This window comes from Mytilus trossulus, chromosome 6 (assembly GCF_036588685.1).
Source record: "Mytilus trossulus isolate FHL-02 chromosome 6, PNRI_Mtr1.1.1.hap1, whole genome shotgun sequence".
Lineage (NCBI taxonomy): Eukaryota > Metazoa > Mollusca > Bivalvia > Mytilida > Mytilidae > Mytilus > Mytilus trossulus.
Window position 1 is genome coordinate 39,153,264 of NC_086378.1, and position 17,700 is coordinate 39,170,963.

The 17,700-nt window shown below is 32.3% G+C and overlaps 1 protein-coding gene across 5 annotated transcripts in view; it reads left to right on the top strand.

Annotated features, from left to right (window-relative positions):
- Nucleotides 1–17,700, top strand: part of LOC134721329 (E3 ubiquitin-protein ligase TTC3-like) — a 120,412-nt gene that overhangs the window by 79,306 nt on the left and 23,406 nt on the right. For all 5 annotated transcript variants that reach the window (XM_063584249.1, XM_063584250.1, XM_063584246.1 and 2 more), the window contains 12 exons: nucleotides 76–228; nucleotides 3,802–3,882; nucleotides 4,479–4,588; nucleotides 5,156–5,279; nucleotides 6,977–7,099; nucleotides 7,849–7,950; nucleotides 9,336–9,425; nucleotides 10,200–10,270; nucleotides 14,124–14,281; nucleotides 14,628–14,740; nucleotides 15,563–15,681; nucleotides 16,598–16,735. In XM_063584249.1, the coding sequence (XP_063440319.1) occupies nucleotides 76–228; nucleotides 3,802–3,882; nucleotides 4,479–4,588; nucleotides 5,156–5,279; nucleotides 6,977–7,099; nucleotides 7,849–7,950; nucleotides 9,336–9,425; nucleotides 10,200–10,270; nucleotides 14,124–14,281; nucleotides 14,628–14,740; nucleotides 15,563–15,681; nucleotides 16,598–16,735 (1,382 nt within the window). The remainder of the gene's footprint in view (nucleotides 1–75; nucleotides 229–3,801; nucleotides 3,883–4,478; nucleotides 4,589–5,155; nucleotides 5,280–6,976; nucleotides 7,100–7,848; nucleotides 7,951–9,335; nucleotides 9,426–10,199; nucleotides 10,271–14,123; nucleotides 14,282–14,627; nucleotides 14,741–15,562; nucleotides 15,682–16,597; nucleotides 16,736–17,700) is intronic.

The following is a 17,700-nucleotide window of genomic DNA, read 5'->3' on the forward strand; positions in this document are numbered from 1 at the left end:
CAGACAAAAGACTTTGTTCTATTTTGCAATTAAGGTCAGTTTAAGATGGTACAATGTCTATGTTTCTACTTTTAGAAAGAGAAAATAGTTATTGTACAGAAGAATGAAAATAAGGAGATAGAGAGGTATATGGCTGAAGGATCAAGTGCTTATCTAAATGGTCTAGGGAAGAAAGCTGTGGCCAGTTACCAGAAAGCTTTAGATCTTCTTAGTAATAAAAAGGCAGAGGTTTGTTTATTAATTCTCTTAGAAGCAGTATAATGTTCAAAAATAAATATCTTTAATAGTGTAAAAGTTCCAAAGGAGAAATATCATATGCAGACCTTATAGAGGAAATCTGACCTGGTTTGTGTGTTACTAGCAATATCAATAGGAATTTGTAATTGTTTATTTTTTAGGGTAGGAATTTTCACATCACACTATTGTCCCATGTTTTCCCTCTTTTTATGAGTAAGAATGCTCAACTCTACCTTCCAACTCTGAATTCTTAGTATTGGTGGCCAATCTGATAATGAATCAAAACAATACTATAGTGGAACCTGTGCAAACCAAACACCCACAGGACTTTGCGTTTTGTTCGGTTTTTACAGGTGTTTGGATTGAAGAGGTAAACGGAACTCAACATCAAAATAACCTTGTTGTGTTGCACGACTTCTTAATCCAGTGAAAGGCTTTAAAACTATTATTTAATTAAACATCTTAGATACTGAATGGCAGTTATGAATTTGTGGCCGTAAATATTTGAGTAACGTGCATTTAATTCTAGCAAAAAGTATATCAAAAACTTATATTTAGAATCAACATAATCAAAGCTTTTTATCAACACCAGAATAAAAAAAAAGTTTCTTGTCTAAATATGTCTTTTTTGGGTGGAAAGACCACCAATTGTTCTCAGGTTTTCAAATGATTAAACAGTGAAACCTGGGTACCAACCCTGATAAAACTGAATTTCAGTTTAAACCTAACAATGTTCAAAGCCCCACAAAATTTCCCTATAAAGTTACGTTAACCCTAGTACTGCCAGCTATATTTAGATAATCAACATACAGCTACAGCCGAGATGTTAATTAAGCTCTGCATCTCTCTGTACCAGCTTGTTTTGATAATTTTTATCACTTTTACCCCATGTTATTATTTTCTCAATTTAATCAATGATCTGTTGCTTTTTTGTAATATAACTAATTGTATTTATTTTTCAGAATTAATCAGAGTTTTTCAGAGTGAAAAAAATCAAGATTTTCTGTTATATATTTATGTAAATATGTCAAATTAAAGAGAAAAAAATGTTCATTTGTGTTATTTATTTAATAATCATGCTCACTAATTAATAAATTACTCTTCATATCATCAAAAATAATTAATTCTATCCATTCCTTACATGCCATGCAATGATGGTGAAAAAATAAGGCATGCAAATGCCTTACCTTCATGAAAATTTTAAGTTTAATACTCCATGTAAGTTTTCAGTAATCCATGATCAATTATCCAAAAGTTATGACATAAAATTCATTGTTGATTGTATTCTAAGAACTATTATATGTACACATTTACATCCAATAAATTAAAGAATATTTACACCTTGTCAATTTTAAAGAAAATTAGTCACTGTCACTTTCACTGTCATTTTCTTGCGGACGTGTAAGTCTCCTATGGGCAGTTTTAAAGTCCTTGTAAGTATGGTACAAACGAAAGCAAGGATCAACACAAAGTCCAACATCACAGTCTTTACATTCATAGCTTGATCTCACAACTTTTCTCCCATCACCAGCTGTCTTTCTTTTCCCTGTAGGAACATTGCAAACTGGACATGTTCTCAGTGGTTTTGACTTCAGTCCTTCCTTCTGGACAATTTTGCTAATAAAATACCTTCCAGTTAGGCGCTCCATATCACGAGCATTTGCTGCTCCGCGTACAACTGGTAGAGGTGGGGCAGTTGCACTAATTAAGCTCTTAACAACTTCTCTTCTAAAAACCCTGTGCAAGACTGGCTTTCTGTTTTTCTTGCGACAATCCATAACAGCTTCTGGCTTTTGAATAGCTTGACCAGTGACTCTGTCATTCCTTCCTGTATTGACAAACTCAGCGGTATGAATTGAAGAACATACATGGACATCCCGTTTGTCTTTCCACTTCAAAATCTGAAGGATTCCATTTGTCATTGCAACACTTTCCCCCTTCTTTAACTTCACATTCTTAATATCATCTGGGACTCCTTTTCTGTTTGAACGTAATGTGCCGCAAGCCCCTGTCCCTAACTGCCTTAGATCATGGAAAAGGATAGGGGATGTATAGTAGTTGTCGACATACAACTTGTGACCCTTATTTAGATAGGGCTGCATAAGCCTCATTACCAGATCATAAATCTTTCCTTTTGGTGATGGGTTTTGGTCTGTGGCATAATAGATCTCCAAACGGGAGCAATAACCATTTGATGAGTCGCAAAGCATAAAAAGCTTCACCCCAAACTTGTTTGGCTTGTCCGGCATGTAAACACGAAAGGACAAATTTCCCCTCCAAGCTACCATCCCTTCATCAATGGCAATGTTCTCCCCTGGATAGTATAACTCTTGAAAGTTAAACCTAAGATGGTCATACACAGGTCTAATCTTTGCAATAGGGTCATGTCCAGCTTGTCCACGAGGAATATTGATATGATTGTTGTTAAGATGTAGGAACGAAAGCATGAGTAAAAATTTATTTCTAGGCATGATTTTCCGAAAGAATGGAGTCTCCAATAGTTCGTCTTTACTCCAGTAGTCATGAAGGTCTTGCTGTTGGACCAACCCCATGGCAATTATCATCCCTATAAAGGGAGACATGTCATCCCGGTTGACATCTTCCCATTGTTTGAAACGAGAGTGTGGCTTCAGATTTTGACCGTCTGGGGTTGCAAAGAAGTCGGAAGCATATCGGTTTGTCTCCACAACCAATGTGTCAAAAAACACATTGTCTAAAATCAAACGAAGAAAATCTATCATTTCTGGATTGTCCCCAACGTCAAAGTTCAGGGACTTCTCCATGTCAAACGGGAGCGCACGTGTGTCCAAGTTTCCTCGTATCCAAGTGTCCTCGAACTGCGCGATTAGTTCGTCATTTTCGAGATCATCTTCATCAAAACCCAAAAATTCATCCCCTGAATCGTCATTTAAGAATATTTCTCTAACGAAATCGTGATTATCAGGCTCTACTAACTCTAATAACGCGTCACCATCCGCAACTTCTTCGACCACCTCCATTCATAAAAACACGAATGTACACAAAGCCGATGTGTATTTTATACACAAATTTATTTCAGAAAGGAATGTCGTAGAGAACCAATGAAAACAGTTCTTTGTAGGAAATTCCTTCCTCTGACACGTTGTTTACTCGGTACAGAAATAACCCGACGATTTCATTGGCTATAACCGAAATTCCTAACCATATATAGAAAGTCTATATATCGACGACCGGCAATGAATGAAATACTGGAAGTAGTCAATATATCGACGACCGGCAGTAAACAAAACTTATCTAGGTCATCGATATAGCCAGGTCCTGCAGTACTAGGGTTAATATAATATATTTGAAGGCTCGTTAGTAAAGTATATAAACCTTACTTCACAATGATTCTGATTCAACAATCTGCTACAATTATTACAACTATAGGTCCTAGATCTTTCCTATCTTTCATGTCTCAAAAACAATTTTTCCTATACATATATACAATTTTATTCAGATATAGAGAAATAAAATAGTGTTAGGATTGATAAACTAGGATGTTTCGTATTAAAATGTAATCAAGTTTACCCATTTTTTTTCAAGGATTTTGGTTTAGACCAGCAAGATGTGGCTGTTTTAGAATATGCATATGGTTTAGCTGATATATCCACTGGAATTTATAAGGTAAGTATTAAATGTGGTATTGTATTGCTCAATCTTCTGAAACTAGTTAGTTTGTATATAATTATTTCTCTCCACATGTTATGGGATGTTCTGCATGCATCTCCCACTATGTGAATCCACTTTCACCATTGGGAAAATGATACAATTGGTACAGAATATCTACTGTAAACTATAACTAAATTTAAAAGGTGTAAATTCTTTAATTTAACAACATGATAAAATTACAAAGGTCTTCCATCAAGCTGTATTTGTGTGTGTGGGTGTGTTATGCTAAATGATTGACTTTTTTTTTGGCAAAATGAAGTGATATTTTTATATGAGTAACTTATATATAGTTACTTGTTTGTAACCTAGAGAAAAAACATTAAGAATCTACATTTAAATTGGGGAATACACTTTATCCTTAAAACAGAGGACAATGAGATTAAATCTGAAAAGGTCTAGCATTTTGACAAATTTTGTGTGTTCATGGGTGTTAAAGGCCATTATTGATTATAATTATATATAATATAATTATAACTTTTTCTAAAGAAATAGAAGTGATTGATTTATGTAAGCGACTTCATTAAGTCTAAATACAAACTTTTATTTTTTAGCACATTTTGGATGGCATTGAAAGGTTAAAGAATATTACAGAAACACATAAAGATATACGACTACCTTTGCCATACTTTGGGTTAGGCAAAGCTTATATAACTTTAAACAGGTAAGAGTCATTGTTTCATTAGAGACACATAAAGATATATGACTTACTTTACAATGCATTGGGTTAGACAAACTTACATTATGATTGCAAAAGACTTTTTATTATTTCCCTGTAGTTTATTTGCAAAATCCTGTTTGTAACTTTAATAACATTGATTGTTTAATCATAAGGTACTGTGGACTCATTTATTTTCGTGGGTATCAATTTTTTTGTGAAAAGCATGTTCGTGGATATTATATTTGATTTCGTGGTTTTGTGTTAGTCTGCAGATAAGCATATAGAAAATTTGTTATTCGTTGTACATTTAATTTTGTGGTTCACCTCTACTTGCAAAATCCACAAAAATTGGTATCCAATGAATAATAATGAATCCACAGTTATTGAGTGGTGTAAATCTGAAATCCGAGATGACTGTCTCTGCAGAACATACTATTGAGTGAAATGCAGTCACACTCTCTTAACAGAATAGTCATCTTTTATTAATGATTTAAAAGAAATAATTAAAATAATAGTTTTAGGTTTGTCAAAATTGTTCCTTTGTTTATTGTCAAATCTTTGTTTTACCAGATTTGAAGAAGCCATTGATCCCCTAAATAGGTGTTTACGTATGGCTGGTACACTCAAGTTAAATGTTCTCACCTGGCCAGGGACTGATACTAAAATGGAAGAAAGTATATCTGATGAATTACAGGTAAGACACACTTCTAGTAGTGAGCTACTTTTGGCATCTTCCATCAGAGCATCTGCAAAAAAACAGTGGTTTGGTTTTTATACGCCCGTCGTCTTTTAGACGGGAAGTATTATGGTATACCGTTGTCCGTCCGTCCGTCGTCCACACTTCGGACAATAACTCAAAAACACTTTCACCAATTCCCATGAAACTTAAGTGAATTGTTTATATCTATTGACGTAAGCTCCCTTTCGTTTTTTTTTAATTTCAGATTTTAAGTTTTGGATTTATGGGGCTTTATTCATAAAAAAAGGGGGATTTTTAACACTTCGGACAATAACTCAAAAAGGCTTTCACCAATGTCCATGAAACTTTGGTGAATTGTTTATATCTATTGATGTAAGCTCCCTTTCAATTTTTATAAATTTCAGATATTACATTTCCGTGTAATGAATTTTTATGCTTTAAAAAGGGGGGATTTTCCAATTTTGGGACAATAACTAACACTTTCACAAAATTTTATGCAACTTTGATAAATTGTTTATATCTATTGACATAAGCTCACTTTACATTTTATAAATATAAAAGGTACTTGGTACTCAGAAAGTGTGTTGTGAACAAGATAGAATGTATGGATGAAAAATTAAAACAACAAACTTAGTTAAATTTTAGGTAGCCTTAATAGTGCCAATTTTTTTGTGCATTTTTATTTATTATTGGGGGGGGGGGGGGGTATTTGACAGGGCTCACACTATTTCTAGTTGATCATATAAATTCATTTAAAGCATAAAAGACAAGTTAAAAGAGCAACGGGCGTATCATGCCCCTTTATTTCATGTTACTCAGGATCATGTCTAAAAAGTAAAAGAATATTGTTTGATGTACTTTTACAGATTGTAAAGAACAAAACATTATATTTATGCCCCACCTACGATAGTAGAGGGGCATTATGTTTTCTGGTCTCTGGCTCTGTTCATTCGTCCGTCCTTCTGCGTCCGTCCGTCCCACTTCAGGTTAAAATTTTTGGTCAAGGTAGTTTTTGATGAAGCTGAAGTCCAATCAACTTTAAACTTAGTACACATGTTCCTTATGATATGATCGTTCTAATTTTAAAGTCAAATTATACTTTTGACCCCAAATTCACGATCCACTGAACATAAAAATGAAAGTGCGAGGTTCAGGTTAAAGTTTTTGGTCAAGGTAGTTTTTGATGAAATTGAAGTCCAATAAACTTGAAACTTAGTACACATGTTCCCTATAGTATAATCTTTCTAATTTTAATGCTTAATTACATTTTTACCCAATTTTACGGTCCATGGAACATGGAAAATGATAGTGCGAGTGGGGCATCCGTGTACTTTGGACACATTCTTGTTCTTCAGTATTTTATGCTAAACATTGTCCAAACAACATTTAATCAATCAAAATGAATTAGTGAACATTAATCTTAAACTACAGAATATAGTTTGAATCAAAGAAATTTTCTTTAACTTCGTAACTGCAAGGAAATAAAAAAAGAAAAAGAAAAATCTAGACAAATTTTGAAAAAAATTATACACAAATCAAATTCTATTTTATTGAAACAAAATAACTGTTAAAAATTATAATTGAGGTGATTTTGAGTATTGTTTAATACCTATCTTGTACGAAAGAATACAACAACCAATCAAGAAAATTGAACAGAATAGTAATTAAAAAATAATGCATAATAATTTCAGAAACAAGTGAAACAGTTATTGACATTGACAAAATATCCACCTGTCCCTGATGCTGTATGTAAAATACACACGGACAAGGAAGACTCAAGAGCTCTTATTTTCTTCTCAGATCCAGATTTTAAGGTATGTTGTCCGTTCACATCAAAGATTCTTGTCCCTTCAGAATAGCAAGAAAGGTACTGTGACTCAATTTTTTATATTTTAGCCTGTAAACCCTTGTTGATTAACTATGTAATTTGTTCAAACTTAATAGTTTTTCAATCATTTTGTAAAAATTGAATCACAGTGAAAAATAAATATATCCCTTAACTTGATGTTTAGTTCATGTTACATTAGATACCTTAGACATTTAATTGAACAACACAACTTATATACTTCGTCCACAACAGATGGGATGTTATTAGGTTCAAGTAGACTAAGGTTAAATGTCAACGAGATGGCTAATCAGCAACAAATTCAATAAATTATCAACATATCACAAATTTTTTGCCATTCAACTTTTATAGACAAGTAGCCACTAATACCTTGTGGCAAGCTCAGATGTTCAAAGGCTAGAACCAGTGTCAAATACCTAGCGCACCAACCCCAACGATCAAAATAGATTAAAACATTTCAATGAATAAAACAAGAGATAGATATTTATCTGTAAGACAACAACCTTCACAAAAGATCAAAACATATATATGAATATTAACATAAAAAACTGAAAAGCACACATTTCTATGGCAAATGTCAACATACTGAAGATCTGAGCCTAATTTCATGAAGGATAAAAAACACAAAGAAAAAAACCCAGACAATCATAGATAAGCTTTTTGATGATTATATTATGAATAATTAATTAGTATGTTAATGATATTAATTTGATTTAGGGTTTTGTGAGAATTGTATGTTTAACAAGCTGTATAGTTGAGTTCCACAACCATTGTTGGAAGGATTTTAAGTCTAAATATGGGGAAAAGACAGGTGATAAAGTAAGTATGTCAATAGAACTTGTTTTTGATTGAGACTCGGCAGAAATTTGGTCAACTTGTCTGTATAGGATTTATTGTAAACAGTTTACTTTAATTCATTTAAACCTGTCCAGAATGCTGGATAAACGCATTCAAAATTCAGCCTCAAACTTAAGTTGATTATTATAAATAAAATTGAGAATGGAAATGGGAAATGTGTCAAAGAGACAACAACCCGATCAAAGAAAAAAACACAACAGCAGCAGGTCACCAACAGGTCTTCAATTTAGCGAGAAAAGCCCGCACCCAGAGGCGTCCTTCAGCTGGCCCCTAAACAAATATATACTAGTTCAGTGATAATGAACGCCATACTAATTTCCAAATTGTACACAAGAAACTAAAATCAAAATAATACAAGACTAACAAAGGCCAGAGGCTCCTGACTTGGGACAGGTGCAAAAATGCTGCAGGGTTAACAGTTTGTGAGATCTCAACCCTCCCCCTATATACCTCTAGCCAATGTAGAAAAGTAAATGCATAACAATATGCACATTAAAATTCAGTTCAAGAGAAGTCCGAGTCTGATGTCAGAAGATGTAACCAAAGAAAATAAACAAAATGACAATAATACATAAATAACAACAGACTACTAGCAGTTAACTGACATGCCAGCTCCAGACTTCAATTAAACTGACTGAAAGATTATGATTTCATCATATGAACATCAGGCACAATCCTTCCGGTTAGGGGTTTAGTATCATACCATCATAACATATATGAGAAGAACATAACCCGTGTTATGCCAACAACTGTTTTTTGAATAAATGTGTTTAGTTCCGATGCAAAGACCCTATAAGTGAATCAATATTAACGCCAAAATATACAATCTTTAATGACCTGACAACAGTATCGTAACTATATCCCTTCTTAATAAGTCTATTCAAAGGTTTTGTTAGTTTCTGAGGTGAATACAGACACCTTTAAAGACTTCCCTTGATGTAACTAATGAATTTTCAGGTTTCAGGATAAAACACTCAAGCTTTGAGTAATTCATAATTTCAGTAAATGTTATTTCACTTGCAACAGTTATTTTATTTGTCTGACAGGTAAAAGTAGATTTTATTTTAGAGTATTGTTAGTAGGAAGATGAAATATCAGATTTGATTTTGTTATGTTGCAAAGTTTAAAAAAACAATAACTGAAACTGATAATACCTATATCATGAAGATTTTTTTCTGATTATCAATATCTAATCAGTATTTTTAAACATTAATGATATAGCCAAAAACATGTTTTAGGGAGAATCAGTTATGTAAGACATTAAAGAAAAATATAATAGAAAGCTGCCAGATAAGTTCTTTTTAAAGACAGGGTTACATATACTTATATTTTATTCTTTTATTCAGGATATTTTAGAGAAACCATGTCCAACACCAGATTGTATGTCCTGTATTGTCAAAGTTATAATAATCAAACAAGACAGTTTACAAAAAGAGGTAATCATATTTTAAAATATACATTGAATCCTATTTACCATGAATCCCTAACAACTAAATATTTTATTCAGATATAAAGACGGTGTTTTGATTTACACATGTTTAAGTGAGTAAATGTTACTCATTGTATATTCCTTTATTTAGTAAACAGTACAATTTAAGAAGTTATGTATATTGTAAGTTCTATTAATAGTGTTAGCTGAAATCAGCATATTTATCTGATATGAAAATGTGATTTCTTTTTATTGGGATACTCACCCAGTCATATTTGAAAAAAAACCTTAGAATAATTTCTGAAATTACAGTGTTTAAATAAAAGGAGATGTGAAGAAATTTATACTGAAATGAAGAATTCTCCTAAATACTGAAATGTTACTTCTATGATGTATATATCTTCTGGTCTGCACATCCATCTGATATTAACAACCCTTTGGCTGGATTTCCACATGTGTTACAAAAGCAAGAGATTGATTCAAAATTTGTAGTGAATACTTGAAAATGTGGAAGAAACATCCCTTATAATTTTGTGAATCAGTTTTGCACATAATAAACATTAACACCTATTGATTGGATTAACCTAAATAGTTTATGTTGTGTAATCCCTAATACAATACTGGTCCAAAATATGAATGATTTACTAAATTCCCAGGTTATTAGATGAACACACAGGTGAAAGTGCAAATTTGTAAGTGAGACAAGGTTTAAGATGGAGTAAACATACTGTGGTGATAATATGTCAAGTATGAACTGACAAGAAATTTTGTCTATTCCTAGATAACAGCTGATAAGACTGAGCATGTTGCTTCAAAGCCAAAGAAGCCTGCACTTAAATTGCCGCCATCAAGGTAAGCATATTTAAGAGGTTGACTACCTGTATCAAATAGACTTAAGATACATCTAAAAAAAAAAGCTTGAACATAGGCAGTTAACTAAATTTTTTTTACCTGCATTGCCTTTAGGCAAAAAGCTAGTTAAGTAATTGCCCGACTCTCAAAATTTTTACAGCACTCACTGTTTTTTCGAGTGAAGGTAATCATTTTATTTTTATTGGAATCTTATGTTCAGGTATAACATGAAATATAAATTTTATACGACCGCAAAAATTGAAATTTTGGTTGTATATTGGTATCACATTGGCATCATTGGCGTCTGACATCGTTGTCCGAAGACATTTGGCAGGGGCGTAGCTGCCGTTAGGCACTATAGGCACGTGCCTACACATAATTTTTTCACAATTTTTTTTTTAATTAAAAAAAATAATAAACAACGTTATCTGTAGATGAACGCCAGTGAAGTTGTCAAAACTCTTTGATTATCGAATGTCAGGTGTACACTAGCCTCTTGTCCTTAGTGAATGGAATATTGGATATAATTGAATGTTTTTATATGATTTTACCTTATATAGAAACTATAAACTAGAACTTTGGTCATTTGTTGGTACTGATCATTTCACTTCTATGAACAAAACTTGAATGAACCAAAACTTAGACACATGATTTTTTTAATTAGTTGTTGTTAGTTTTCAACTAGTTTTCCACTTTGTTTTCACCCAACCTACAATCAAACCTTTGCCAATGTTGGTCCACCGTTTTGCAGGATGTATAAATACGCAGTCACGTCTGGTCAGAATATGGACATTAAATCCGATGTCTAGTTGTAGAGAGAATGCCACTCTTTGAGGAGTTCGTATTTAATCTACTGAAAGGCAAAATTTCTGCTCCTATCCAAGTAATCCATCATTTTCCAATGCATGCCATTTTCAAATTTCCAGACCTTCGTTCTGTACGGCACCTATTACAGGACCTAGCTCCCTGCTGCATTTATTGTAAAAAAAAGTTTTTGTCCTGAATTTGCATAAATATTTGACACTTGATGTTTAAAAATCAATCAATCAACTAGCTTCCAGTAATTTTGAGTACTCTCAGATCTGCGTGTAATGACCACAATTATTCAAATTTCTAAGCAGGTAGGGACTTTACAGTAGAGGATATAAAGACATATGAATTTCTTGAATTTTGTTACGATAGTATGAACAGATCAGAACTTTTAGATTAGGCATCGACTATGTGTGTATGTGTTTGTGTGGCTTGGGTGAAGGTTTAAGAATCAAAAGATTGATGGTTGATGTCTAGCCAAAAGGATAGTTTGATTATATAGTAATATCAGTGTTAACGACTTGCCTAATTTTTTTTATGAAGGATCGTCAATATGTACTATAAATTAAGTTAAATGTATATATCAGTCAGAACGGGATAGTTTCAGATATGAAAATACCAAACAGGTTGTACTGCTTAATTAAAGGGATACGCTGATCTATGCTGGGCAATGCATACTTTGATTTTTTATTTTTTACGTTCGTACTGCGTTTTTCACCAGTCAGATGTTACGGTAAATTATTGATAATTCTTCAAATTTTTCATCATGTATATTATAATTTCCATGATTAAATAACCAGTAAATTTAATATTTTTGTACATAAAATTTTGCAGCTAAAATGCTGAAAACCGTTTTCCGTAGGGGGGCGAAGCCCCACGGACCCCCTGCCGATTTGTGCCTACAGTTGACTGAATACCTAGCTACGCCCCTGTTTGGTTTTTGCACTCTAACTTTAGTAAAAGGAAATAGAAATCTATGAAATTTAAACACAAGGTTTATGACTACAAAAGGAAGATGGGGATTAATTTTGGGTGTTTTGGTCCCAACAGTTTAGGAATTAGGGGCCAAAAAGGGCCTAAATAAGCATTTTTTCTTGGTTTTTGCACTATAACTTTCGTATAAGTAAACAGAAATCTATGAAATTTTAACATACGGTCTATGACCAAAAAAGGAAGTTGGGATTGATTTTGGGAGTTTTTAAAAGTCCCTTAATTCTTGGGGTTCTTTGATATGCTGAATCTAAACATGTACTTAGATTTTTGATTAGGGGCCCAGTTTTCAAGTTGGTCCAAATCGGGGTCCAAAATTATTATATTAAGTATTCAATTTTCAATTGCACAGTATTGCCCAATAGCAAGAAATCTTCAATTGCACAGTATTATGCAATAGCAAAAAAATTTCAACTACACAGTATTGCGCAATAGCAAGAAATATTCAATTGCAAAGTATTGTGCAATAGCAAGAAATCTTCAATTGCACAGTATTGTGCAATAGCAAGATTTTTCAGTTGCACAGTATTGCACAATAGCAAAAAATCTTCAATTGCACAGTATTGTGCAATAGCAAGAAATCTTCAATTGCATAGTATTGTGCAATAGCAAGAAATCTTCAATTGCACAGTATTGTGCAATAGCAAGATTTTCAATTGCACAGTTTTGCGCAATAGCAAGATATCTTTAATTGCACAGTATTGTGCAATAGCAAGAAATCTTCAATTGCACAGTATTGTGCAATAGCAAGAAATGTTTAATTGCACAATAGCTAGAAATTTTCAATTGCACAGTTTTGCGCAATAGCAAGAAATATTCAATTGCACAGTATTATAAAAAAGAAGATGTGGTATGATTGCTAATGAGACAACTATCCACAAATGACCAAAATGACACAAACATTAACAATTATTGGTCACTGTACGGCCTTCAACAATGAGCAAAGCCCATACCGCATGTAGTCAGCTATTAAAGGCCCTGATAAGACAATGTAAAACAATTCAAACGAGAAAACTAACGGCCTTATTTATTTTAAAAAAAAATGAAGGAAAAACAAATATGTAACACATAAACAAACGACAACCACTGAATTACAGGCTCCTGACTTGGGATAGGCACATACATAAATAATGTGGCGGGTTAAACATTTTAGCGGGATTCCAACCCTCCCCCTAACCTGGGACAGTGGTATAACAGTACAACATAAGAATTGTCCAGTTTTCAAATTGGTAGACCTACATTAAGGTCCAACGGGTCAAAAATTAAACTTTGTTTAATATGGGGTTCTTCAATATGCTGAATCTAACCATGTATTTTTATTTTTAATATTTGGGCCCAGTTATCAAATTGGTCCACATTGAGGTTTCAAGGGTCTAAAATTGAACATTATTTGATTTCATCAAAAATTAATATGAATCTAACCATGCATTTAGATTTTGGATATTAGACCATAATAGGTAAATGTTCAATTTAAAATTTTAAAGTTTTTAAGTTTAAGTTCTTAGACCACATTCATTCTGTGTCAGGAACCTATGTTGCGTCAACTATTTAATCATAATCCAAATTCAGAGCTGTATCAAGCTTAAATGTTGTGTCCATACTTGCCCCTACTGTTCAGGGTTCGACCTCTGCGGTCGTATAAAGCTGCACCCTGCTGAGCATCTGGTTACATCTGCAATGCAGTCAACTCCTACTTGCAGATATTATAATATTATACATCACTTCATGTACAAGGGAAATTTGTGTCCCATCTTTTGATCATATTTTAGTGTGGATTAACTAATATTTGTTGGATAACTATGGGTTAGCTAGGAAATCAACGAATTTAGTGACTTCACATATAACAAATTTGTGAAAAATTATTTTGAATAGAGCAATTGTGAAAAAGCGAAATTAGGAATTTGTATACAATCTAAGAGGCTAATAAAAACTGCTGGTCATGATATAGCCAACAAAGCTGAAAATGGCTTGAATCATCAACAAACAAACAATAAAATTATTAGTAAATTTGTTGTATTTTTCTAATCTAAATGATGTTATATACTCTTTTCAGTCAAGATAAGATAGAGAAAAGGAAGGAAAAGAAAGAATTACGCAAACAGAGAAAGAGAGAATCAAAGGAAGAAGAAGCCAATGATTTGATGGATGATATAGAAAGTGTTAGTGTACTGCCAACTGTAAATGAACAATGCAGTATAACGAGTATAGAAGGTATTTTTATACTTCAATTATTTATATTAGAGGAATTTATGTAATTTATGCTAATGACATGGAAAGCTAAATCATCTCAAGAGGAAATTTCTTTTATAAACTTCATGTAACCCATATTTCAATTCTTCACCAAATTTTTAAAAATCAATGGTAGATGGATTTTTTTTTCTTTGTTTTATGCTTGTTTAGTTGGTTTTCTTCCAGTAGTTGTTGGGTTTTTTTTCTGTGAGATTTGGGAATTTTTTTAAATCAATTTCAGTCTTGTTTGGCATCAAGCATAACAGTCCTCTTGGTATCTCCCTGCTTTTTCTGTATTTAGATAACCAAAATTTACCTTACATTACAGATCCAGTCAGTATTGATGCAGATAATGAGAATGTTTCAGAAAAACTGAAACTTGAGTCTGATGTTACAGTTGTAAAACAGCAAACTCAGGAATATAAAGGGAGCAAACCAAAGGTAGATGGGGAAACAATATAAAATGATATCAGATTTAACATTCATTTGCTAAAAAGATTATTTTAAGTTGGTAGATAAACAGAATTGTAAAAAATGACAAATATACTGCCAATTTTTTTTAGAGGAAAACATAGAGGCCAGGAAAACTTGTACATTTATTGAAACTTTTAATGTTGATAGATAACTGAAATGCTATGTTACTTTTGTGCAGAAAATAATTTTCAGATTTGTATATTTTAAGGAAGCGAATAGATTTTCTTTTGAACTAAGTCCATATGAATTGATAAAAGAGTATTTACAATTAATCTTTAACAATTTCACAATCTATTATTTTTTTACGTTTGATTATTTAAGACAGTTTCCAATAAAATAGATTATCAGCAACTACTATTCTTTATTTTAAGACTGTGACTCATTTATACAACTAGTCATCCTTTGGGTCTCCCATATTATGTTACAAAAAAAACCAAAATGCATGCATGATAAACTAGGATTTCAAATCTTATTTGGACATCATAAATGATAGACAAAAGGTTTTTAGTGTTGACATTATCAAAACATGTTTCATATGGAAAAATCTTAAAATTTGAAAAAATATCCTTCATCTCCCTGTGCAACAAACATTTTATCTCTAGAAGACATAACAACACCTTTGCTTCTTGTTAAGAAAAAATCCAGGAGTGTTAAGAAAGACATAAATAAAAAAATTAAAACTATAAAACTATTAAACAAAACTATTAAACAAAACTATTATTATCCTACTTTTAAACTGGAGAGTGATAAAGTAATCATTTATTAAAACCTTGTCATTGAATATTTTAGGCAACAAAGAAAAAAGCAAAGAAGAAGAAGGACAAGGGTAAACAAGTGTTGAATGTAGAAGTGAACTTTGGTGATGACGGTGATAAACAGCTTCTGGGAGAGGATTATGTTGAAGAAGAGTAGGTTCTCATTGTCTGTTTCAAAATTGATTATTGGCTTTTGGTTGATATTAAAACATACATGAAAATCACTTTGAAACTAGGGTAATTATTTATGGAGGCATCTGAGAAATTCTATTACTTTTTCACTTTACAAAATAGATTTTTACATTCATCCATATTTGAGATTTCTAAGTGCCTTCCCTTGGTCCCATGTCTTCTTAAATGGATTAGGTTTTTGGTATCTTTGCAAAAAGATTTCAATGCCCCCTCCACTACATTATTAAATTTTACCTTGTCTGTCAGTACCCAAGTACGTCCCAGACTTGGTTTTTATTCTATAACTTTAGTTTGCCTTGTCCAAATGTTTTGAAACTTAAACACAATGCTTATTACCACAAAAAATAGATTAAGGTTTAATTTTAGTGGTGTTATTTTTACAGTTCTAAAGTTATGCCCTTTTACAAATGAAAAAATGACTGAATTTTTGGTTTCCGTTCTCTTACTTATTTTAATAGTTTGATCGGATACCTATAGAATTTGCCTAACCAAAAAAAATTATTTTCTTTCTTTGATTTCTGACAAATTTATATCACTTATCTTTTTCCAAATACATTATTGGCTGTCAGAAGAACTTTTCAAGTTGTACTGAAAAGGTACAATTGAGAACAGGCTATAAAAATAATCAGTTATACAAAATATGATGCAAGATTTTATAACATGTGTTAAATGGCCTAAAACTTTAAGAATACAGAAAGGAAGTTCGCTTCCAAACATCCTAAAAAAAATCACAGAAAAGTGTAAAGTTTCAGAAAGCATAACCCCTTATGATAAAGTCAGGATGATGAAGGCCAAACAGAAATTGAAACAGTTGTTTGTTTAGAAAAATGTTCTCTGTCTGAGCCTAAAGTAACCTTTGAATAATTTGTAATTTTAGAAAGCTTTCAACACCAGCCCCATCCATTCCTAAAGAGGAGGAATTTACCATGCAACAAAGTATACAGAAACAATTCATACCTAAGGCAAGTGCAGTTACACCTGCACTTTTCGACGAAATTGCAAAGAATTTGTTTTCGTAAGTTTTAATTCAGTGTTGATTTGATGTATATTTATTTGTTCTATGTTATGGATGAATTGTGTTTAGTCTTATGTTATAGATTAGTGGTGTTTTTATATAAAATTGAGAATGGAAATGGGGAGTGTATGCCTGTTATTGAGACGTATTATGTGGCTTTCAAATAAAAGTAGTTTCTTATGAGAATGTTATGACATTTATAAAGGGTATAGAGCAAACACTAGTCAATTGATGCTTAAGGTGGTACCTAACACTTTCACTAAAATTAATTTGGCTCGTTTATTTTAATAAAATTTTGACAATGTATTTACTGTGACCCTTTAACAAAAATATAAAAATTTCAAAAATTTTGAACCAACCGATTTGTCAGAAAAATTACACTGGTGATATAGCAGTTTGACAACCACATTTATCGTTGAGAAGCTTAATATTCCCCTTTCAACGCAATGTCATTAAAACGTTTAGCTGACTTTACAGAGTTATCTCCCTGTAGTGTTAGGTACCACCTTAAATAGGCTGCATGTAGTTTATACTGAAATACAGGAACAATATCATCAATTTCCCAAAAAATCTAAATTATTCCAGATTCATTAATCTTTTTTTTCAGAAGATTTATTGATTTAGAGTCATAAGATCAAACATCATAGACTTAAATATATTGCTCAAATTTAACAATTATAGAGCCTGTGTTTAAACATTCCCATAACTATAGTGATGGAATACTGGTTTTCCCCTGTCCATCCCATGAAACATTTGTCACAGTTTTCTCATCAATTACATATATAAATTTGGTAGCACGCTTCCTGTGAGCATAGTATACTATATGAATCATTTGAATTTTCTATTTACAAAATACTTTTATATTCTTTCACATAATGGCCATGAATAAAATTTCTTCCCACTATTCTCAAGATCTACAAATCAGATCTTCCTGTAATTATGTATCATGAGAGCCTGCTTAGCAT